The following is a 19,054-nucleotide window of genomic DNA, read 5'->3' as shown; positions in this document are numbered from 1 at the left end:
CAAGCTTGACTTTTCACTCTGAAATGTTAGCCAGGCATTTTAATATATTTTCAAATAAATATGTTCTAATGGGCAAGTCTTGGGTTTTGATGGTGTTGAAATATTTGGCTCTACCTGACCTTGAGAGGGTCTCAGCTCTCGCAGCTCCTTTGTAATGCCAGTGGGAGAGTTCAGGACATCATGAAGCCTTAGAACAAGCCATTCACCCAGCTGAGCTGCAAGGCAGGTGGTACAAGCTGGTAAGAAGTTGGATACCAAGCAAGTAGGTATGTCTGAGCTCCCTTAAGTTGTCTGTGTGGTCTATCAAGAACACAACGTGCTTTCCAGATGGCCTGATCAGCCGTGCCATCAACTCTGTCCAGAAAATAAGGAAATGAATCCAGCGATGTGTGCTTCCTTGTAAAGAAAGTCTAAGGATCCTGCTACTCTCTTGGCTTAGCCATGCTCACAGCCAGGACTGGTTGCTCTTCCCAGCTGAATTTCTTGCAAAGGTGAGGCTTCCATCATTGCACTTTTGGTGGTCTCATCCTCTCAGAATGCTTCAATTCATTAGCCAGCTCCACCTCAGCATGGAGCCAGGCAGAGGTTCCAAAAGTCGCAGGCTGCAACCAACCTAGTGATGGGAGGCAGTGGGCAAAGGACAGAGCCTAAACACCATCTGCCCAAGAGGACTTATGTCACAGTCTGAGTTTGACTCTGGAGGGAACAGAAATGAGTGAAAGCCACCAAAATCCACCCCCCCTAGGCCCTGCTGCTCCCAGGATGACTGCACTGGTAGGCGATGCAGAATATTCATATGCAAACTACCCTGGCAGTGAGCTAAATATGGAACAACAGGTAATAATGAGAAACTGGGGAGATCTCTTACTTTCCAGTTCACAGAGCATCCTGCTTGCCATCAGCCTGCAACGCTGTGGATACAGCAGGTTGATTGCCAGCACTCCTGCTTAGGGCAGGTCCCTCAGTGCAGCTCTTTTGGCCACCAACCATGTCTAAAAAAAAAAGCAAAAATAAAGCCAAAAAAAAAAGTCATTTTGATTTGTGTGAAAGTGGGAGCTGACTTTCTTGGAAAATCTGGTGTCAGCTACATATTACTTATTGCATTACTGCTGACTGCCTTTTTTTTTAACTTGGGATAAAGGGATATGTGCTCCCTCAGTGCTAGTGCAGAGGTAATAGGACTACTTGGAGCAGAGAGATCCTGGAACATGGTCCAAGCAAGATGTTTACACTGATAATCCATTGGGGTCCTTCCAGCCCCTAAGTGAAACCAGACAATCTTTTAAGCCATTTGTCTACATACTCACAGTTATTTCCAACTATTCGGTCCACAAACAAAGCAACATCCATCTGCCTTTATTCTCTTTAAATTCTGGTTGGTGTTGCTGTTCAGGGAGGGCTTGTGGTGGCCCCAAGGTATAATTCAGAGTGTTGGGCTTGAACTAAAGTCAAAGCCAGGAGACCAGAGCGTTTCATGGGCACCTTGGGAAAGGTAAGCCAGAAAGCAACAATGTGAAGATAAGCACTGGAAATAGCTCCAGATGTTTCTGACATAAACAGAGGATGGATTTTAGCTCTGGGTCTGAACTTCCCCATAAGTGAAGTGCAGGAGATCTGTGCTCTTTCCTTTCTCACCTTCTCCTAGTTTTAACTGTAGCAAAGCTGAGCAACTATTAAAATCCGACTGGAATCACAGGAGAGGTAATTTGGGGTATTTACATGTAGGGCAGTGACAACCCTCTCTCCACAGGCTACTGATGTTCCGTGTTTTGTTTTAATAAGATTTAAAAGTGCTTCATTTTTGGTATCATAGAATCATAGAACATTGTGAGTTGGAAGGGACCCACAAGGATTGAGTTCAACCCTTGATCTTGGTTATATTTTGGTCTGTATATTGTGATGTTTTCAAATACTTACTAGATTATAAAACAAAACTGCAATGAACTAACAAATGTTTGTTTACTGTGCAAAATATTTGGAAACTGTGATTTGTTTCCACCTAACCTGACAGTTTCAAAGGTACCTGGGTTTTCTGTAGAAGGGTAATTGTGAGTTTCTTGCAGCTCACTCTTACAATGGGAGAGTGATGCTGACAGTCTCTGGAGATGCAACAGAAAATCTGGCCTCCATTTGTAAGGAGAAATGCCACTGTCAGTTGTTCCATCCCTGGCAACGAGGACAAAATCTTTCAAAAATAAGATTTGGCGTGGACCTGGGCGGCTGTCCCAGGCGCTCCCGGAGCTGGGGACCACATGCTGGTGGAGGTCAGGGCTGTATCCCACAGCTGGGAAGTCTGCAGCACCATCAAGCTCCAGTTCATGATTCAACCTCTGGCCTTGTAAAACTTACAGATGTGCTTAATTTCCTTAAACAAATACAACACAATTTGCCTTCAGAGCAAAGGCTGGGCTCTTAAAAATATTTAATGGGATGTGAACGGGGCTGGACTGACTTCATCCCTGGGAGTCTGACAGTGGGTGGGAGCCAGGACTTGTTGCTGCGCTCGAGGAACTCAGCGTGCAGCTTCCTAGACAGAGCTTTAGTATTTAGTTGACAAAACCACTAAAAGCTGTTCACAGTTTTTCACAGCAGCAGCAGCAGGCTCTTGCTGCTCGTGCCTGCTTTATTTAGCCGCACGCAGGGGCCGAGCGTGGTGAGAGGGAGGTGGGGGAATCGCTGTCCCTCTCTCCCTCCCCTTTCTTATCCCTCCTGACATCTGGGAATTAAAATCTCTCATCACGCCGAGGAGCAGATGAGGCGCCGGGGCTGCTTCTCCCCTAATTTAAGAATGTAGCTGGATCCATCGCACCTCCCGGCTGACTCCAGGGAAAGCCGCGCTGCTCCCCACAGGTTTGTGGCTCGTTCCCCTTTGGGGCTCGATTCGTAGGGATGCTCAGGAGGGGTTGTGTTGTTTAGACTCGATCTTAAAGGTCTTTTCCAACCACTATGATACTGTGATTCTGTGATGTGTGGGTATCGGTGGAGCTGGGAACTTCAGGGTTTTTCTCTCTGGGAAACTCAGAGTTGGTGCAACTCAGCTCAGGGCAGCGCTGTCGATGCTGTGCAGGGGTGGGAGGTCTCACCCTCTTAAGGTGAAGAAGCTTCAAGACTCAAATTTACTGCAGGTCAGGTCTAAATTAAATATAATATTGCCAGGACTGCTTTAGCAATTCCTTTGGAGTGATGGTTGTGAGAAACACACTTGGTTTGTAGTTTTGTGTTGCGTTAGTTTTTGTTTTATATTTTCCTTCTTTTTTGTGGTTAATAATATAAAACCTGTGGGAAATTGTTGCCAGAGAGGACAATACTTGGCAAGGTTTGTTAACAGCAGCAATTGTCTGGGTAGGTTTTTCCCACCTGGAGATGTGGTGTGGGTCTGCATCAAGCCTGCCTGGCTTGTGGGGAGCTGCAAAGGCTCAGCCTAGAACTAAACACCTGTGCCTTATTTTTTTTAGACTGGTGCTGGGATAATTGTGACGTTTTATTCAATAGTGGAACTGGAATACAGGACATTTTCAGGAGAGAACAGAAAGGGTTTGCTGATGTGATTTTTTTTAGTCTGGTTTAGGTACTTTAACCAGCAAAGCACTCGGGGAGCGTGGGGCAGGTCTGCTGCCTTGGCAGGTCACTGGTCTCATCTGCAGGGCTGTCCCTGGCACTAAGTGGGCCAGGAGGTGACATTGCTTCTGCCAACACTTCTGTGCAGAGATAGTGATACCCTCTGGAATGAGGAATGATGGAAATGTCCCCTGAAATGTGACTGTGGAAGGTGGAAATAATTCACAGGGTCCCTAAATCCCCCCTTTTAGTTGTGCTGATTTAAACATGTGGCAGGGATTTTTTTTTTTTTTTGCATAGAATTTTTTTTTCTTTAATTAAAGCCACTATTTTCAAAATTTCCTGTACAAATAAGGGGCTCTCTAACTGCCTTAACCTCCAAATCCCCTCTGAGCACACAGCTGGGACAAACAGGAATTGGTGTGTGTGTTTCCATTTTCCAGGCCCTGGAAATGCCACATGCTCCATGTGTTGCTGTCTCCAAATTCCTTCCCTGGGTGAGTAACAGGAGAAGCATCAGTGTGCTGGAGGCTCCCTGCCTGTCTGCCAGCAGGCTGATGTCACTGTGGTCCCCTCCATCCTGGGGTCTGGAGCTCAGCTTGGCTGGATGGTGGCACCAGAGAGGGTAGAAATGGATGGGAAGGGACCGTGGAGATGCAGTGGGGGGTGAGGGTCCAGCAGGTCCTCTCTCAGGGAGAGAGAGAGCTCCTCCAGCTGTGTATCTTCCATCACTTCAAACAGGTGCATTTGTTATTCCTGCTTTACAGGTAAGAGAATGAAAATTGGAGGAGAGGCAAAATAGGGATGGGTTTGTCTCTGAGCTATAAGAAGAAACGAAGTCCCTGCTCTTTGCTTTAGTCACAGTAAAGGTCCACATCCTGGGGACTTACTGGAGTTTGGCATCCATTTGCCAGCAAAGCCACAAAAAAGTTACAAGGACATCAAGAGCAGTTTGGTGGCATCGTAAAATGGCCCAAATAAACTTTTGATCCAATGAATTATTTTTTTTAATTAAACCAGGCTTCTTGCTGTTGTTTGACCCATGTACCCCTGCAGCCAGGACAGGCTTTGCTTTTCTTGAGGAGACAGATTCCTGAAACCCACCTGTAAAATGTTTGTTGGTTTTTATAAGCAATGACTTCATTTTATTAGCTGGAGGAAAAAAGGAAAAGGAAAAGGAAAAGGAAAAGGAAAAGGAAAAGGAAAAGGAAAGGGAAAAGGAAGAAAAAGAAAAAGAAAAAGAAAAAGAAAAAGAAAAAGAAAAAGAAAAAGAAAAAGAAAAAGAAAAAGAAAAAGAAAAAGAAAAAGAAAAAGAAAAAGAAAAAGAAAAAGAAAAAGAAAAAGAAAAAGAAAAAGAAAAAGAAAAAGAAAAAGAAAAAGAAAAAGAAAAAGAAAAAGAAAAAAGCAAGTGTCACCCATGGTGAAGGGCTTCAGTTACACTGCAGTTGTTCTGTATAACCTGATCTTCAATCAGAAAAAAAATATCACAGACTGAGTAGGGTGCTTTACATCTCCCTGTTAGAACTTGTATATTTTTCCATTCAGTCCTACAGCAATTTAGAACTGATTTAAATCCCAAGAGATCACAGCTGGGTCACTTTCGTGCATATTTATTTTTCCTTGAAAATCTTTAAAAAGCTGAGGTATTCAAAGAGAAATAGGCATTTGCCAGGAGCCTCTAAATACCTTTCCATCAAAATGAATAGAAGTGAAATGTCACTGCAGATGGCAGCAGAGAAAACTTGTGTATGGTCTGGTTCTGCCAAAAGCAATAAGGCTGAAATGGAGAGCACAAAAATGACAGATGCCAACCATGCGTTGCAAAAGGCCAACAACATATGTTTTAAACCTGGTATATTGAGACTGCAAAGAGGGGGAAACAGTGTTTCCTATCAGGGTGCTTTTCTGCTGGCCTAACATTTCTAACCCAAACTGAATAAAACTGAAATCCAGGCCAGGAAAGTTGACTGAAGATGCTCGAGGTGCGTGGGCTGCAGGTTGGATGTCCTTAGCTCACCAGCTTTGTTGATGCTGCAGAGGTTACTGCTAAGTCAAAGTGATCCTCTGCCATGATTAAGTCTATAACTGCGTGTTTTCAGTCTTTTTCAGGTGAACAAGTTAAAACAAGACTATTCCAACAAGTCCTGAATGTAAATGCTCAGGAACTCCTCTGTGAAATAAAAAAATAAACCCCTTGTTCCTAAACTGTTGATTTATAAACTCATCTAGGTCTGTGGTATCCCTCCTGCTGCAAAATTGATTTATCACAGTGACTGTAGGGTCATGAAATCTATGGTGTGAGGAGCTTGTTTGCCAAAGGGTGCTCCTCTAAATGCCTTTGCCCTTTACACTCAGTGTGTGTCTTCCAGGGACATGAGAAAGGTGCTGTGGGTTTGTATACCTAGACTGATTTTGGTCAGAAATAATCAGAAATAATTACTTCTGTACGATTTAAACCAGAAGTTGTTCTGGAAGTTAGGTCTTTCCAGTGATTTGGTCAATGCTGCTTATTTCCATGATCAGAGCTGAACTCAGCATGTACTGTACTGCTGTTGAGATTGTCCTACCAAGAGGGAAGTGTCCATTTCCAGGACCAAGCAGGCTGAGAGGAGCATTAGGTCAAAGTCTACTCCCCATCAGGTTAATAAATACAATTTAGTGCTGGTCCAAGGCATTGAACAACTGTATTGGAGAGACCAAGAACATAAAATAATCTATAGGAATTGCAGGAAAAATCATACGTGTTTCTCCACCCACTGTCTCGGTGCTGTCAATGATGCAGAGCTGTAGATTTCAGCTTGTGGTCCTCAACTGAGGGCTGCAAAAAAACCTGAATATTGTCATGGTGAAATGTAATTTTTAATTCTGCTTCCTGATGTTTACCTTCTCCTAGGTCCTGGTCACCATGCTGATTCGCACTTGTTTCTTTTTTGCCTGTCTGCCCGTGGTGAGCCATGTCTGGGGACGAGGTAAGGAGCCTGCCTGCCCTTGCCTGGGGCAATTCCCTATGGTCTGGGTGTCATGGAACCATAAGATGGTTTGGGTTGGAAAGGACCTTTCAAGGCCATCTAGTCCAACCCCCTGCCTTGAGCAGGGACATCTTCAACCACATCAGGTTGCTCAGAGCCCTGTCCAACCTGACCTTGGATGTTTCCAGGGATGGGGCTTCACCTGGGTTAGCCCACCCCTGGCCTGAGCCCTTCCCGTTGGCAGTGGCACCGCATCTGAGGGACATTCCCAATCACAGGCAGGATTTAAGGAGGCTGCTGTGCTCTAATGTCTGTTGGTGAAGCTCCAAACAGCCTGGTCTCACACAAGGAGAGCAGCAGGAGATCAGGGGGCCCATTTGGGGAGAGTATCTCAATCTTTCCCCACCCTGCAAAGCCTGTCCTCATAGCTGGCAGCAGTTCAGCGTGCCACTCCCTTGCACTAGGGCTGCATTTCAGCCTGTGTCAGCAACGCAGAGCACTTATGTGAGCTGCAAATGGAGCTTGAGAAGTAATAAGAAAAATGAGAGAAAGAGGTATTGCTCCTGTTAATCACTGCATCTGTTCCTCCTGTGACAGATAGTTCTCCCAGAGTACCATAAATGATCAGAACATACCTATAGCACCTCACCTTATCCTTTCTTCTGTTGAAGAGCCACCTTTATATCATGTTTGAGCCTTCTGTGGAAATGGTCAGGAGAAAGATTTCTAGAGAGGTGATGGCATTTCAGAATCTGGACAGACATATCTCCACGCTGTGTATCTTCCAGACCAGCCTCTGCACTTAAGTTGGGGCTTAACTCACTGTCAGCCAGAGAACAAGGTTACCTCATCAAATAGTGCACATCCAACACAGGGCAGGGGAACAGTGGAGCTTTCATGGCACTGGGGTTCATTTGCATCCAGCACATAATGGTGCTTTAGAGGATGCTGTCCTTTCTGATCTGTCTGGGGACATTCTTGTCTTTTTAGTTTCTGGGCTCCTAGAGTGATGGCTGAGGAGCTGGACCACACTTGGCCAAAAGAAGACAGCTCCATGATTAATCTAACTATGAATTCCCCTCATTGTTCCATGATCTTTTACCATTTCTCTTAGGCATGATTCTGGGATTTGATTTTGTCCCTCACTCCTCTTCCCCATGTTTTCTCTCTTCTCCTTCAGATTTGCCTGGGGTGAGATGTGAATCCGAGCTTTGTTTCCCCAAAATAGTTATCTACTTGTTGGGCAGCCTGCAGGAAGTCTCCGTGAGGAAAGGTTAAGGCACAGATGTTGGGCTGAGACATGCAAGTCCTCAGTGCCAGCTCTCACGGCTTTCCTGGGCTGTGACTTCATGGCAAAGATGTCAGGAGATATTTGGATATCACACAAAACCAGATGAGGGACTTGAGGAGTCCAACACACACAGTTTGCCAGAGCTGAGCAGGACACTCCAGGTCACCCTAACCTTTTTAATGAGTAATGGTAAAGGGAAAGAAATTGGTAATAACTGCAAAATTAGGGCAACCTGCTGGAAAGGCAGCTGTGGGTAGAGTGTCAGGAAGGAGGGGAGATAAATCTGCTGAGTTGCCATCCTATATGCAGTCAAGTGAAGAAGTTTCATATGGTGACATTTGTACGACAGTACCGCTATGTTTTCCCAAGGAATCACTGATTCAAAGAGTGACACATGAGTTCAGACATCTAGCTGGGGTTTAAAAGATATCTGTGAAATCCAGAGATAAGGGAATGTGCTCTTTCTTCTTTTTACCTCCTTGTCTGATATTATTTTTTTCCTCAGGATTTGTCGTTTAGTTTGCTGCTCCCTGCAGCAGACTGATATGAGCTGGTGCCCATGAGTTATGGTCCTGCCAGGAACTGTTATTTACACTTTATCAGGTTTTCTTTCTTTTTTATTTATCTTTTCCCTTTTTTTTTCCTTTCTCTCTCTCTCTCTCTCTCTCTCTCTCTCTTTCTAAACTGAGCTGATATGTGGAGCTTCCTCTGAAATTACCTTTCTGCAGAAGTATGAGATCCATCACCTGGGGAACGTCTGTATTTCTCAGCAGCCCAAACCTATTGAAGACCCTCACTGAGCCCTTTTATCTATTTCTTGCCCTCCCATTTCAGATGTTCTCACTAAAGCACTTGTTGAAACAAAACGTCCACATGAAATCACCTAGGAGAGTCCTCCAGGATCTGAGACAGAATATATATGCAGAGAAAGCCCTCAGTCCTGTGGCAGGTTGTTTTCCCTGTGTGCAGCAACATTGAGGTTCCATTCAAGCACCTGAGAAACTCCTCTTTGCGTTGGGTGGAGGCTACATATTTGCAGTGACTCGTGGTGGGTTTCCTGGTAGAGGTGCAGAAGGACCTCAGGAGTTGCTGTGTATCATCAAGGGATGCTGAGGACTTGCATGGGATGGTGAAGGTTTCCTCCACACTACAACTGTTCCCATGTTCACAGAGGCGATGACATATGTGGTGTTTTGTGTATGCAAGGGCAGAGGGGGAGTTGTGTCTCTAACAGTATGGACATGTCTTCTCCCCAGGGTCAGGCCGGCTGAAACTCACTGTCCTTTCTGAAGACAGGCTACAAATGAAATGGAAAGAGACTGAAGGGAACATCAATGGATACAAAGTTCGGGTAAAGCCCATGGCAGGTATGTGCCAACACGTTGAGCATCAGACCCAGCAGAGATTTGTCTGTGAGTGAGGGACTGAGCTCCACCTTCTGGCTGGTGGACAGCAGGACTTAAGACAATGATTTAGACCTTAAGGTGATAGAGATAAGGCAGAGGGAATTATCTCCTGGTTGTTCTGGTTTCAAGTGTTGAGTATCTAGATCAAAACTTTCCACTGGGCTGTACATGCACTATGGACAGGAAGCCTTTCTGGCCACCATGAGAAGTGTCAGTAGTGCCACATCAGTGCTGGCACAGTCCCTCTATTATTCATTCAACAAGAGGGAGATGAAATTCATCCCTCTTCATCCTAGGTGAAAGCCTTAGCCAGAAATTGTTGCTCTCTGGGACTGTGTGAGAAATAAAAGATGAGAAAAGGTTAATTGACTGGTTCTTCTGTGGGAGCTCCCAGTACTCCTCCCACCTGCAGGGAACTGGGATGGAAAGTCCTTGACCCCATGTGTGTGTGGGACTGAGCCCCCTGGCTCCAGCCAGGCTCCAGCACTCCCTGACTTTGGATGCTGAATCTGGTGGTGTTGGAAGAATATGACATCCCTTGTCAGGGAGAGATGGTTGGAGTCCACCACAGTCTTGGCTGGCATTTGGTTTTCAGTCACTGCTGCTCTCCAAGGGAGCTACCAGCCAGGAGTGCATGCAGGCAGAGATCTTGTGATCATCCATCCGCTTTTAGCTCAGCCCCCACCTGTTTCCCAAGCTGGAGCAGGAGGTTTCTCATTCCTTCCCTGCCTTGATCCTCCTGGGGCCTCAGCACATCTGAGAGTGATGAGCATCCCAGGAATGCAGGGAATCCCCGTCATCGCTCCGGGCACATGCCTGAGGCTTTCCCTCTGCGTAGGCTGGGGAGATCCATTTCCAGCCCTAGGCATGAACACAGGGGTGGCGGGGTCAGAAACGTATCCATCTCTATAATTTAAAGCTTCTGGAACTTTCTTAACCAAAGGATTTGAGGGAGCCAGTTTGCTTCTTGTGGAGCACAGAGACCGTGGTGCAGCAATTGGCTGCTGCTTTGCAGAGCTGCCTCACTCCATCTGCTCAATGCTGTGCCAGTGCAGCAATGCCTCAGTTCCTGGCTGGCTGAGGCATGACAACCCCAGGACTGGTCCCACACCTGCAGAACATGGCTGGAGGGATCTGGAGGCAGTGCCAGCCTGTGATGACCTCCAAAAACATCAAGGCATTTCCTCACTTAGTCACATCAGTTGATGTCCTCAAGCACATCAATTGGTTGGATATTTTCATAAGCAGCATTTACTAGTAATCACCCAGGCTTTACCCTCTGGAGACTGACTTTTCACTCAGCCACTCCTGGAGAAGTTGTTGAGTGTTGCAATGATGCTGAACAGGAACTAGTTTCACATTTTGGCCACGTATCAGGGATTTAAAAAAAAAAAAAGAACCCAACTCTAGATGTTGTCAACTCTGGATTGGGGAAAAAGAGTAAAAATCAGAGATCCTCAGGATTAAAAAAAGAAATAGGAGTTGTCTGAGGTCTCTGGGCAGACATTCTCTGCATTTCAGCAGCGCTTTTGTTACTGTCAGCTTAAATTTAAGCTCTAACAGGCTCTGAACTGTGGCTTCATCCCACCTCAGGGGACTCGGAGCAAGAAGTCATGCTGAAAACCAAGACTCCCAAAGCCACGGTGGGGGGGCTGAGCCCTACCAAGGAGTACACACTGCAGGTCTTCGTGCTCAATGGCTCCCAGGAAGCCCTGTTTGCCAAGAGAAAATTTGTGAGTAAGTAGATAATGTTACATTTTACCATTCAGAGTACTCCTGAGGCTGTTGGAGATGTGAGTTCTCAGAGTTCATCCTTTGGCATGTGCCCTGTAGACTATGAGGCAATCACAGAGCCTGTTACTATTTTAGCTGGAAGGTTAGAAAGAGGTGAAGACCCAGAAGAAGAAGGATGGACTGTGACTCACAGACTTGTCTAGACTGACTCTCTCTTCCTGTTTTTGGCCTTCCTACAGTAGAGGAGCTCAAAAATGCATCCCAGACTAGAAATATCCGAAGAAACTCAGGAGCTACATCAGGAAAGAATCTCACTTCTTCGGAGAGCTTAGCAGCTGAGCACAGCAGGGTGGCAGGGACCACCCCACCATCCCTGAACCCCATCTTGACACAACCAGGTGGGTGCACTGACCTTCCTGGAATCATGTTAGATTGATTTTGAGCCTCTGCTATGCTACCGTGGCTGGAGCATTAAGCATAGCTGTCCCTAGAACCACTCCTACCCTCTTCCTGCAACCCCTACTTCATCAGGGACATTCATTCAGTGAGGCACGCTAGCCCAGTCTCATCTCTTGCATGCATCTCAACTCCAAGAACACAGTAAGCAACCTTAAAAACATTTGCCCCTCATGCCAACCAAACTGTCCACTCTGACAGAGGACATCCATGCATTCCTGGGGCAGACAGGTGTTCAAATTCAGCAGATACAGTCAAATCCTTCAACTGGGGGCAGATCCTATGAGAACAAGCTGCTCCTTAGGCACTGGGGCTAATGGTGCCTGATTTCCTAGGCTCTGTGTCCCCAAGGTTGGTTGCAGATGGTTTACAAGATGGTGTGTCTGACAACAAGGTTTGCACGAGTTCAAAAAACAATTAAATGTGTTGATGGAAGAAAGATCCATCAGGGCCATAATACAAAAAGACTGGCACTCGCTCAGGATGCTTCTGAGTCACACATTGTTGACGTTTGGAGAGCACATTGGGTATGAGGTACCATGGTATGTTCTCGCTGGTCATATTTTATAAACAGTCATTATTTTTCATTGACAAAGATAATGGGAAGGACAAACTTCTGATGTGATCCATTATTGACGTTATTAACTCATGAGCCCACGTGCAGCCCTTCTTTTAGAAAGGCATGAAAGAAGATGATCTCCTTTATCTAAATACCTACTTGCTTAAAGTCTGTAGGACTTTTATCCTCTCCGAATCCCCTGTATCTCCATCAAATGTGGCTCAAATCAGCCCATGAGTGCAGCAGATTGCACAGGGATAACACAGCTAGGGACAATGGGATATTTTTCTTTGGAGCACAGCAAAGGACAGAGCTGAAAAGAAAAGACAGAAGGGGACTCAGCCAAAGGGCTCAGGAGAAACCACGAGAAACCAGCCCAGTGCAGAGGCCAGCATGACAGAAGCAACACCAACAAAATCATCCCAGCGTTTTCAAGCTTGGACCAAGAGTCTCTAAGAAAAGAAAAAAACACCAAGGATTCATTGAGACGAGGTGAGAGGAGTTTCAAACATGTCTTACTCCTTCTTTGCTGTTTTCCCCAGAGCTTGTTGAATAAAAGTCTTCCATCCCACTATCTCTCACCAAGATTTTCAAGAATATAAGTGCTGCTGATTGTGCTTTCAAATGCTAGGTCATGCTTTGGGGAACTGTTGGGGATCACTGGAGAAATTTGGAGTTCTGCAGAACATTAAAGCTTTTAAAGCAAACTAGAGCTAGGCCAAAAATTCCCTACAAATGGTTTAATTTATTGGTTTGCCACTATTATCTCTCGTTGTGTTGATACATCCCCCTGCTTCTGACAGATCCATGTAAGAGTTTGTATTCCTCAACAGGCTTGCCCCCCAGCCATGGACTTTTCTAAGCCTTCAGAAGGGGAGGAGCACATCAGTGATGTTCATTACCCAACCTGCTCCACCTCCTGGACTTGTTCTTCATGTTTCACAGATAACTGATCCACAATCATCCTTCAGATTCGGGAGTCGAGACTATGGCTCATACCACCATTGAAATGGTGGGAATGGGACTGGTCAGAACATCTTTATTTGGTCCTTTGAGACCAGTAGGAAACCACGGCTGTGAAAAGAGATATGAGAGTAAACTCTTTGCAGCCCACTGAATCTTGATGGGATCATTATTTCCCTCCACTAAAGATGGAAAATCTCCCATTTGAAAAATATTGGGGGAAGATGCATTTGGTCAGCAACATGTTCTATCATATCCTCAGTTAAACTGCAGGCCCAGGGTGGGGAGAAAGGCAGGGCTTGAGTATCTGTGATGCCAGCAGGTTTTTACAGGGAGATTGGATTTAATATAAAGCCGCAAAATAATTATAGCCCCCAGGGGATCTCGTGATGGAATGGAATTAAGCCATCACCTGCGATTCTTGGAGACTCAGGCTAGATAAAAGGGAAGCACTGGGCTGGGGTTGAGACTTAACAGAGCTGACAGGTTGCAGAGAGCAGTGCCTGGGTGAGGCACTCCCTTCCTGACACCTTTAACCCATTCGGTGCAGAAATGCAGCTGCTCACCACACAATTTCTTGCTACTGAGTTGGGTTACCCTTGACCACGTGGTTTCCCCAAGATGCTGGGATGTGTCAGGGTGGCCAATGGTTCAATCCTCCATCCAGACAAGGCCTTACACTGCAGATTTGCTTATTGTCTTATAACAGAAGCAGTTTTTCCTCCTTTACAGTTGCTCTTCTCACTATCAAACCTTTTCCCCCGCCAGGTTCCCAGTTTCAGTGTGACACATCTGCAATGACCGATATCATCCTTCTGGTGGATGGATCCTGGAGCATTGGACGCAACAATTTCAAGCTCATTAAGGAGTTTCTGAGCAATTTGATTTCCCCATTCAGTATTGCCCAAGACAAGATAAGAGTAGGTAGGACACTTTCCTGTTTCCAGACCTTGGGATGTCCATGTTCAAAGGGACCTTAATTTCTGTTGCTGTGGTTATGTGCTACTCTGAGGAGGTTTTATTCCTTTAGGATGAGGTCCTGCTTGCTGCTCTTGCCAGCTTTTCCCATCTGGAAGCAAGCTCTGGCCTCTAGTGGCTGTAAGCGATAGCTGCATAGTGAAGAGACGATGTCTTCTGGGCAGCACCAGGTTGGGCTTTGATGCTGAGACACATTTGGGATTTGCTGCCTAGCTCTGAGGAGGTGCTCAGCCTCCACAGCACTGTGGAGACAGATGCGGTGGCAATGCCATGCTAGAGCTGCTTTGAGTTCAACTAAGAACAGTGCTGCTTCCAATTCTGAGTGATGCTAACCCTGGCCAGGCTGTACATGAAGTAGGACAGTGTAAATCCTTCCTATTCCTTGCAGCCAACTAGTTTGACCCTAATTAACACTGAGACTTCAGAGCATCACCACAGGGGCAAGTACCGCTGTTCCCAGTGGGGTTTGAGGCATCAACTTACTGCCTGCGTGACAAGGACCATGCAGAGAAGCAGAGATAGAAACCAAATCTGCTCACCACAGCTCCTTTTCATTAGGAAAAAATTCTTTTCCTATTCCTTGCAGCCAACTAGTTTGACCCTGATTAACATTGAGACTTTAGAGCATCACCACAGGGGCAAGTACCACTATTCCCAGTGGGGTCTGAGGCATCACCTTGCTGCCTCTGTGACAAGGACCACGAAGAGAAGTGGAGATAGAAACCAAATCTGCTCATCCAACCTTCCTTTCATTAGGAAAAATTTATTTGCTGAAGGGGTTGCCCAGGGTAGTGGTGGAGTCCCCATCCCTGGAGGGATTGAAGAGTCGTGTAGACATAGTGCTGAGGGACATGGGTTAGTCGGGGACTTGTCAGTGTTGGGTTCATGATTGGACTTGATGATCTTAAAGGGCTTTTCCAATTGAGGAAATTCTGCGTGATTCTCTGTGATTATTTCATGTCATCCTCCCATGGAAAGCCTGGAACCATGTCCCCAAAGCAGGTCTTCTCTCACAGCTTACCTTGGCTTGCATGATGCCAATAGCTCTTGCCTTCCCCAGGGCTGTCCCAGTACAGCAGTGATCCCCGCACGGAGTGGGATCTGAGCACGTACTCATCGAGGGACCAAGTGCTGGAGGCCATGAGGAATTTGCGGTACAAGGGCGGCAACACATTTACAGGTAACTCCGTCTCACAGGTCTCTGCTAAATGATCTGTGCAGCTGCAGTGGGGGAAGATGTTCCCATGGGATGATGTCCTCTGCTGGGACCAAGGCCACTGTGGGCAAAGAAAAGAGTAAAGACAGGGGGGTTGTATGTGAGGCTGTAGCACACCATCCATCTCTGCTCCTCCCCAGGTCTGGCATTGACCCATGTCCTGGAGCAGAACCTGAAACCAGATGCTGGTGCCCGGCTGGAGGCTGAGAAGTTGGTAATACTCCTGACTGATGGAAAATCCCAGGATGATGCCAACCTGGTGGCTCAGACCTTGAAAAACTTGGGCATAGAGATATTTGCCATTGGTAAGATCACAACCATCAATAAGCTGTAGGACAAAACCAACCTACTTTTGATCTTCAAATTGAAGGTTATGTTTTTCCCTCAACTTTATAGAAGCACCTTGAGGCTGTAAAACTAAGGTAGTGGTAAGACCTCATTATCTGGTGGTTAAGATGAAAATTACCTCATTTATTCAGGGCAGACAGTGTCTTCAAAATATATTTTGTTTGTTTAGAAAAAACACTCACATGAGAGATTTCACATGTCCCATCTAAAGACCTTTGTGAGCCTCAGAGAGTTGTGACATGAGAACAATATTCTCAGCTGTGGAATTAGGCAAGAGAATATTGTGTTAGGAGGGTAGGAGACCTTCTTTATAATTACTGCCTCTCGCAACTTTCCATTTCTCTGAGTAATAACGTTATCTGCTCTTTGCTACCCAGCAGCAATAATGAGACACAAAATGGCCTTGAGCAGCTCTGTCCTTGATGACTACATGAGTCTGCTAGAGACTAATACATGAGAAATAAGGTTACACAGAAAACTCTCTTAAAATTGCAGTTCCCAAGACTTTAAGTGCTAATTTATGTTGGGAACACGCAAGCAAGCATTTATTGCATAGGGTTATGTGGCCAGTGCTGTGATTCCTTTCATGGACTGAGTGGAGCTGGTGAGCCTCAGCTCGATGTTGTGCAGAACAACAAACCAACATCTGTGTACCTGAAATCACTTGGAGATCTGTTCCTGGCCGTGGTCTTTGCCTTTCCTCTCTGGTTAAAGGAACATTATGTTGTTTGGTCCTTAGACATCAGGATTTGAGTGGTAATCTCAACAGCATCTTGGTTCTTACTGTGTGAGCAAGGGGGAAGGAGGTTAGCAAAGCTGTCAAGGTAATGGGCTTGGACTTGAGAAACCAGGTGGGATTCCTGTCTGACAATGGTAGTTTGGGCAATGTTAGGGCAACCTTGAGCCTAGCACCGGGAAACAAGATAAGTTGTATGTCATGGAGCTTGGTCTGCAGAAGGTTAGTGAGGATGGGGAGGAGAAGGCTGGGGATAGAGGATGCTCTGTGATGGTGGGGTTCTACTAAATAAATGGTCTGGTTTTTGCTCCTCCTTGACTCTCTTGAAATGCAATGTAATGTTCTGATGAACAGGAGGCACTCTGTGGGGTGTGCTGGCACCTCATAAATAAAAAACTGTTGTTTATTCATTTATTCCTTCCCTCATTTATGCCAACTGCCTCAGGGTGGAAAATATCTGCATTCCTGGTAGCAAAGCCTGCAAGCGATGAGAAGGCAGGAAAACAGAAGGTGGATTCACTGGACTTCCTCTGAGCCCACAGAGTTGAAAGTCCTTCATGGTCTGAACTGAGGTTGATGCTGCAGGAAAGCCCAAGGCCATTCTCAGACACCACAATCCCCCTGGAATGACTGGGAGGCTCTACTTGGAGAGTAGGATGATGGTGGACCCATCCTGCCTTTGAACAAACAACACAGAAGCAGGAGGCAGAAGCTGTCCCTCTCTGGGGAGATTTCTCAGTCTGGTTCTCTGCTCTGGTTGCAGGGGTGAAGAACGCGGATGAGGCAGAGCTGAAGCAGGTGGCCTCAGAGCCTCTGGAGCTCACGGTGTACAACGTGCTGGATTTCCCACTGCTGAGCTCTCTGGTGGGCAGGCTCACCCAGGTCCTGTGCACCAGGATCAAAGAGAAGAGCAACAAGGAGAACACAGGTGAAGTGAAACCTCAGTGAGGGCTGAGCTTCCTTCTTCTTACCATCCACCTTTCTTGCCATCAAGACCGACCCTTTCTCATACCTTTACCTCCATGAGCTCCACCATCCTTTCAGCACCACCTAACTCTTCTCCTCCAGTGCTGATCTCCTTGCTTAGCTCTCTTGCTGCTGACAATGGTCCTTGTCACATCAGTGCATTGGTCACTTTCTCCTGTGATCGTTGTCTTCCGCAAGACCTTCTGTGCAGACTCCTTGTTTTCTCTAACAACTCACAGACAGATGTTACCTGTAGATGTTTCCATTCTGATGCTCTTGGTTTAGATACCTGCTTTTGGCCTGGGAGCAACAGGCCAGCAACAGCCATTTTTAACAGAGTTTTGGATAACTCTTGGTGGGTTTTATCACCTAATGACTTTAACTATTATTGTAGGGAAGAGGGGACTTCTTCTCCCTCTTTCATTATCATATGGTGTGGTAAATGTGTTGTAACCATCTCCTTTTCTGAGCTTCTCCCAACCCAGAGGAGGAAGAAAAATCAAAAGAGCTAATTTGAGAATATGTTAGAGTGGGTTTATAGAGGAAATGTGGAGGTAGGAAGAGGAGATGATAAAACATCTAAACACATTTTTTCCCCCACACTTTACTTTAAAAGATGGATCTCCAAGGCATTTTCAAGTTAAAACCAAACAGCCTATTTCTTTCCTTTGCTGGAGGGCAGCTTGTATGGCGAGCAGGAGAGCGAAGAACTGCTCCAGATGTTAGCTTAGATCCTCAGGAGAAATATAATGTATATATTTCCATCTCTCTCCACTCTATGAGCAGCGTAAGGAGAATGGAAAAGTCTAACTTTCAAGCATACTTCTAGTGCTCTGGGAATTTATATAAATAAATTGATTCATCCTTATTAATTTGTTGGTTTTGGATATAGTTAGTCATTTTTCAAAGGTGCAGATTAAGTTAAAGAAAGATGGGCTGCTCAAAGAAGACACCAAAAAGACTTCTGCTTGTTGAGTTTGACAATTTTTCATGATTGAGGAAAGCTGGGTCATCTTTTGGTTACAGGCAAAAATTCAAACTTGTGTTGAAAAAATATTCCCAGCGCCCAGCAAAACCCACAGCCTGTTCTCTGTGGAGTATTTATGCTCTCTGTATGCTCCATTTTTAAATATTTATTTCAGAGCAGTTTGGAACAGTTTCTATAGGGAAGGAGATTGTAACTTGGTTTGAAAAATGTCACTCGTATTCATGAGCTAGAAAGTACATTTGGCATGAGAAGTCTCAGTACAAGAAAGTAACTGTGGTTTTAATTCCTAGGCAGCGCTGTGAAAGATATCCCTGTGAACACGGGTCCCCAGCTGAGCCCAACTGACCTTAAAATATCTGCTGTGACCTTGAAGAGCATGCACTTGACCTGGAGTCCTCCTCTGAGGCCACCAAAGAAATATCGGATTGTGTATTATCCATCTAAGGGTGGTATCTCCAAAGAGGTGAGAGACCTTTCTCTGGACATCTGAGACTGCAGTTATCTTCCAGATGGTGGCTGGGAATTTAAGTAGACTTGAGTAGACAGAGATGAAGGTAGAGGTGCAGTTCTTGTGGGACATCAGCTAAACCAGAGATGAATTAAATACACACTGGGTGTAAATGTGATCAGCTGATAGGATGACGAGATAGAAGAGGACATCAGGTAAATATTGTCTTGTTAGAAATACTGCAAGCCATGCCAATGCCAATTTTTCTCTTATTCAGTGTTATCCCCTCCCTAAAGCATCTGTTTTGACTCAAAGAGGACACGCAGGTACACAGAGCTGTCCAAGGATGCTTATCTGGGATGTTTATTAATTTACAAAGCAAATCCAAATTGTTGATGGGTTTCCATTTATTCCAGTGAGAGCACGATTAGTCTTGTG

General features: G+C 45.6%; 1 protein-coding gene across 1 annotated transcript in view; it reads left to right on the top strand.

Annotated features, from left to right (window-relative positions):
- The first annotated feature begins 6,463 nt into the window (after nucleotides 1–6,463).
- LOC104521211 (collagen alpha-1(XX) chain-like) overlaps nucleotides 6,464–19,054 on the top strand; it is a 44,625-nt gene continuing 32,034 nt past the window's right edge. Inside the window, 12 exon segments of the mRNA XM_029083795.1 lie at nucleotides 6,464–6,527; nucleotides 9,025–9,036; nucleotides 9,075–9,185; nucleotides 10,818–10,961; nucleotides 11,198–11,356; nucleotides 12,275–12,400; nucleotides 12,403–12,465; nucleotides 13,705–13,860; nucleotides 14,975–15,094; nucleotides 15,271–15,435; nucleotides 16,978–17,142; nucleotides 18,459–18,631. Of these exon segments, the coding sequence (XP_028939628.1) occupies nucleotides 6,464–6,527; nucleotides 9,025–9,036; nucleotides 9,075–9,185; nucleotides 10,818–10,961; nucleotides 11,198–11,356; nucleotides 12,275–12,400; nucleotides 12,403–12,465; nucleotides 13,705–13,860; nucleotides 14,975–15,094; nucleotides 15,271–15,435; nucleotides 16,978–17,142; nucleotides 18,459–18,631 (1,458 nt within the window).

The sequence above is a fragment of the Antrostomus carolinensis genome, unplaced genomic scaffold, assembly GCF_000700745.2.
Source record: "Antrostomus carolinensis isolate BGI_N321 unplaced genomic scaffold, ASM70074v2 scaffold2512, whole genome shotgun sequence".
Classification (NCBI taxonomy): Eukaryota; Metazoa; Chordata; class Aves; order Caprimulgiformes; family Caprimulgidae; genus Antrostomus; species Antrostomus carolinensis.
This window is presented reverse-complemented; position numbering and strand designations above follow the sequence as displayed.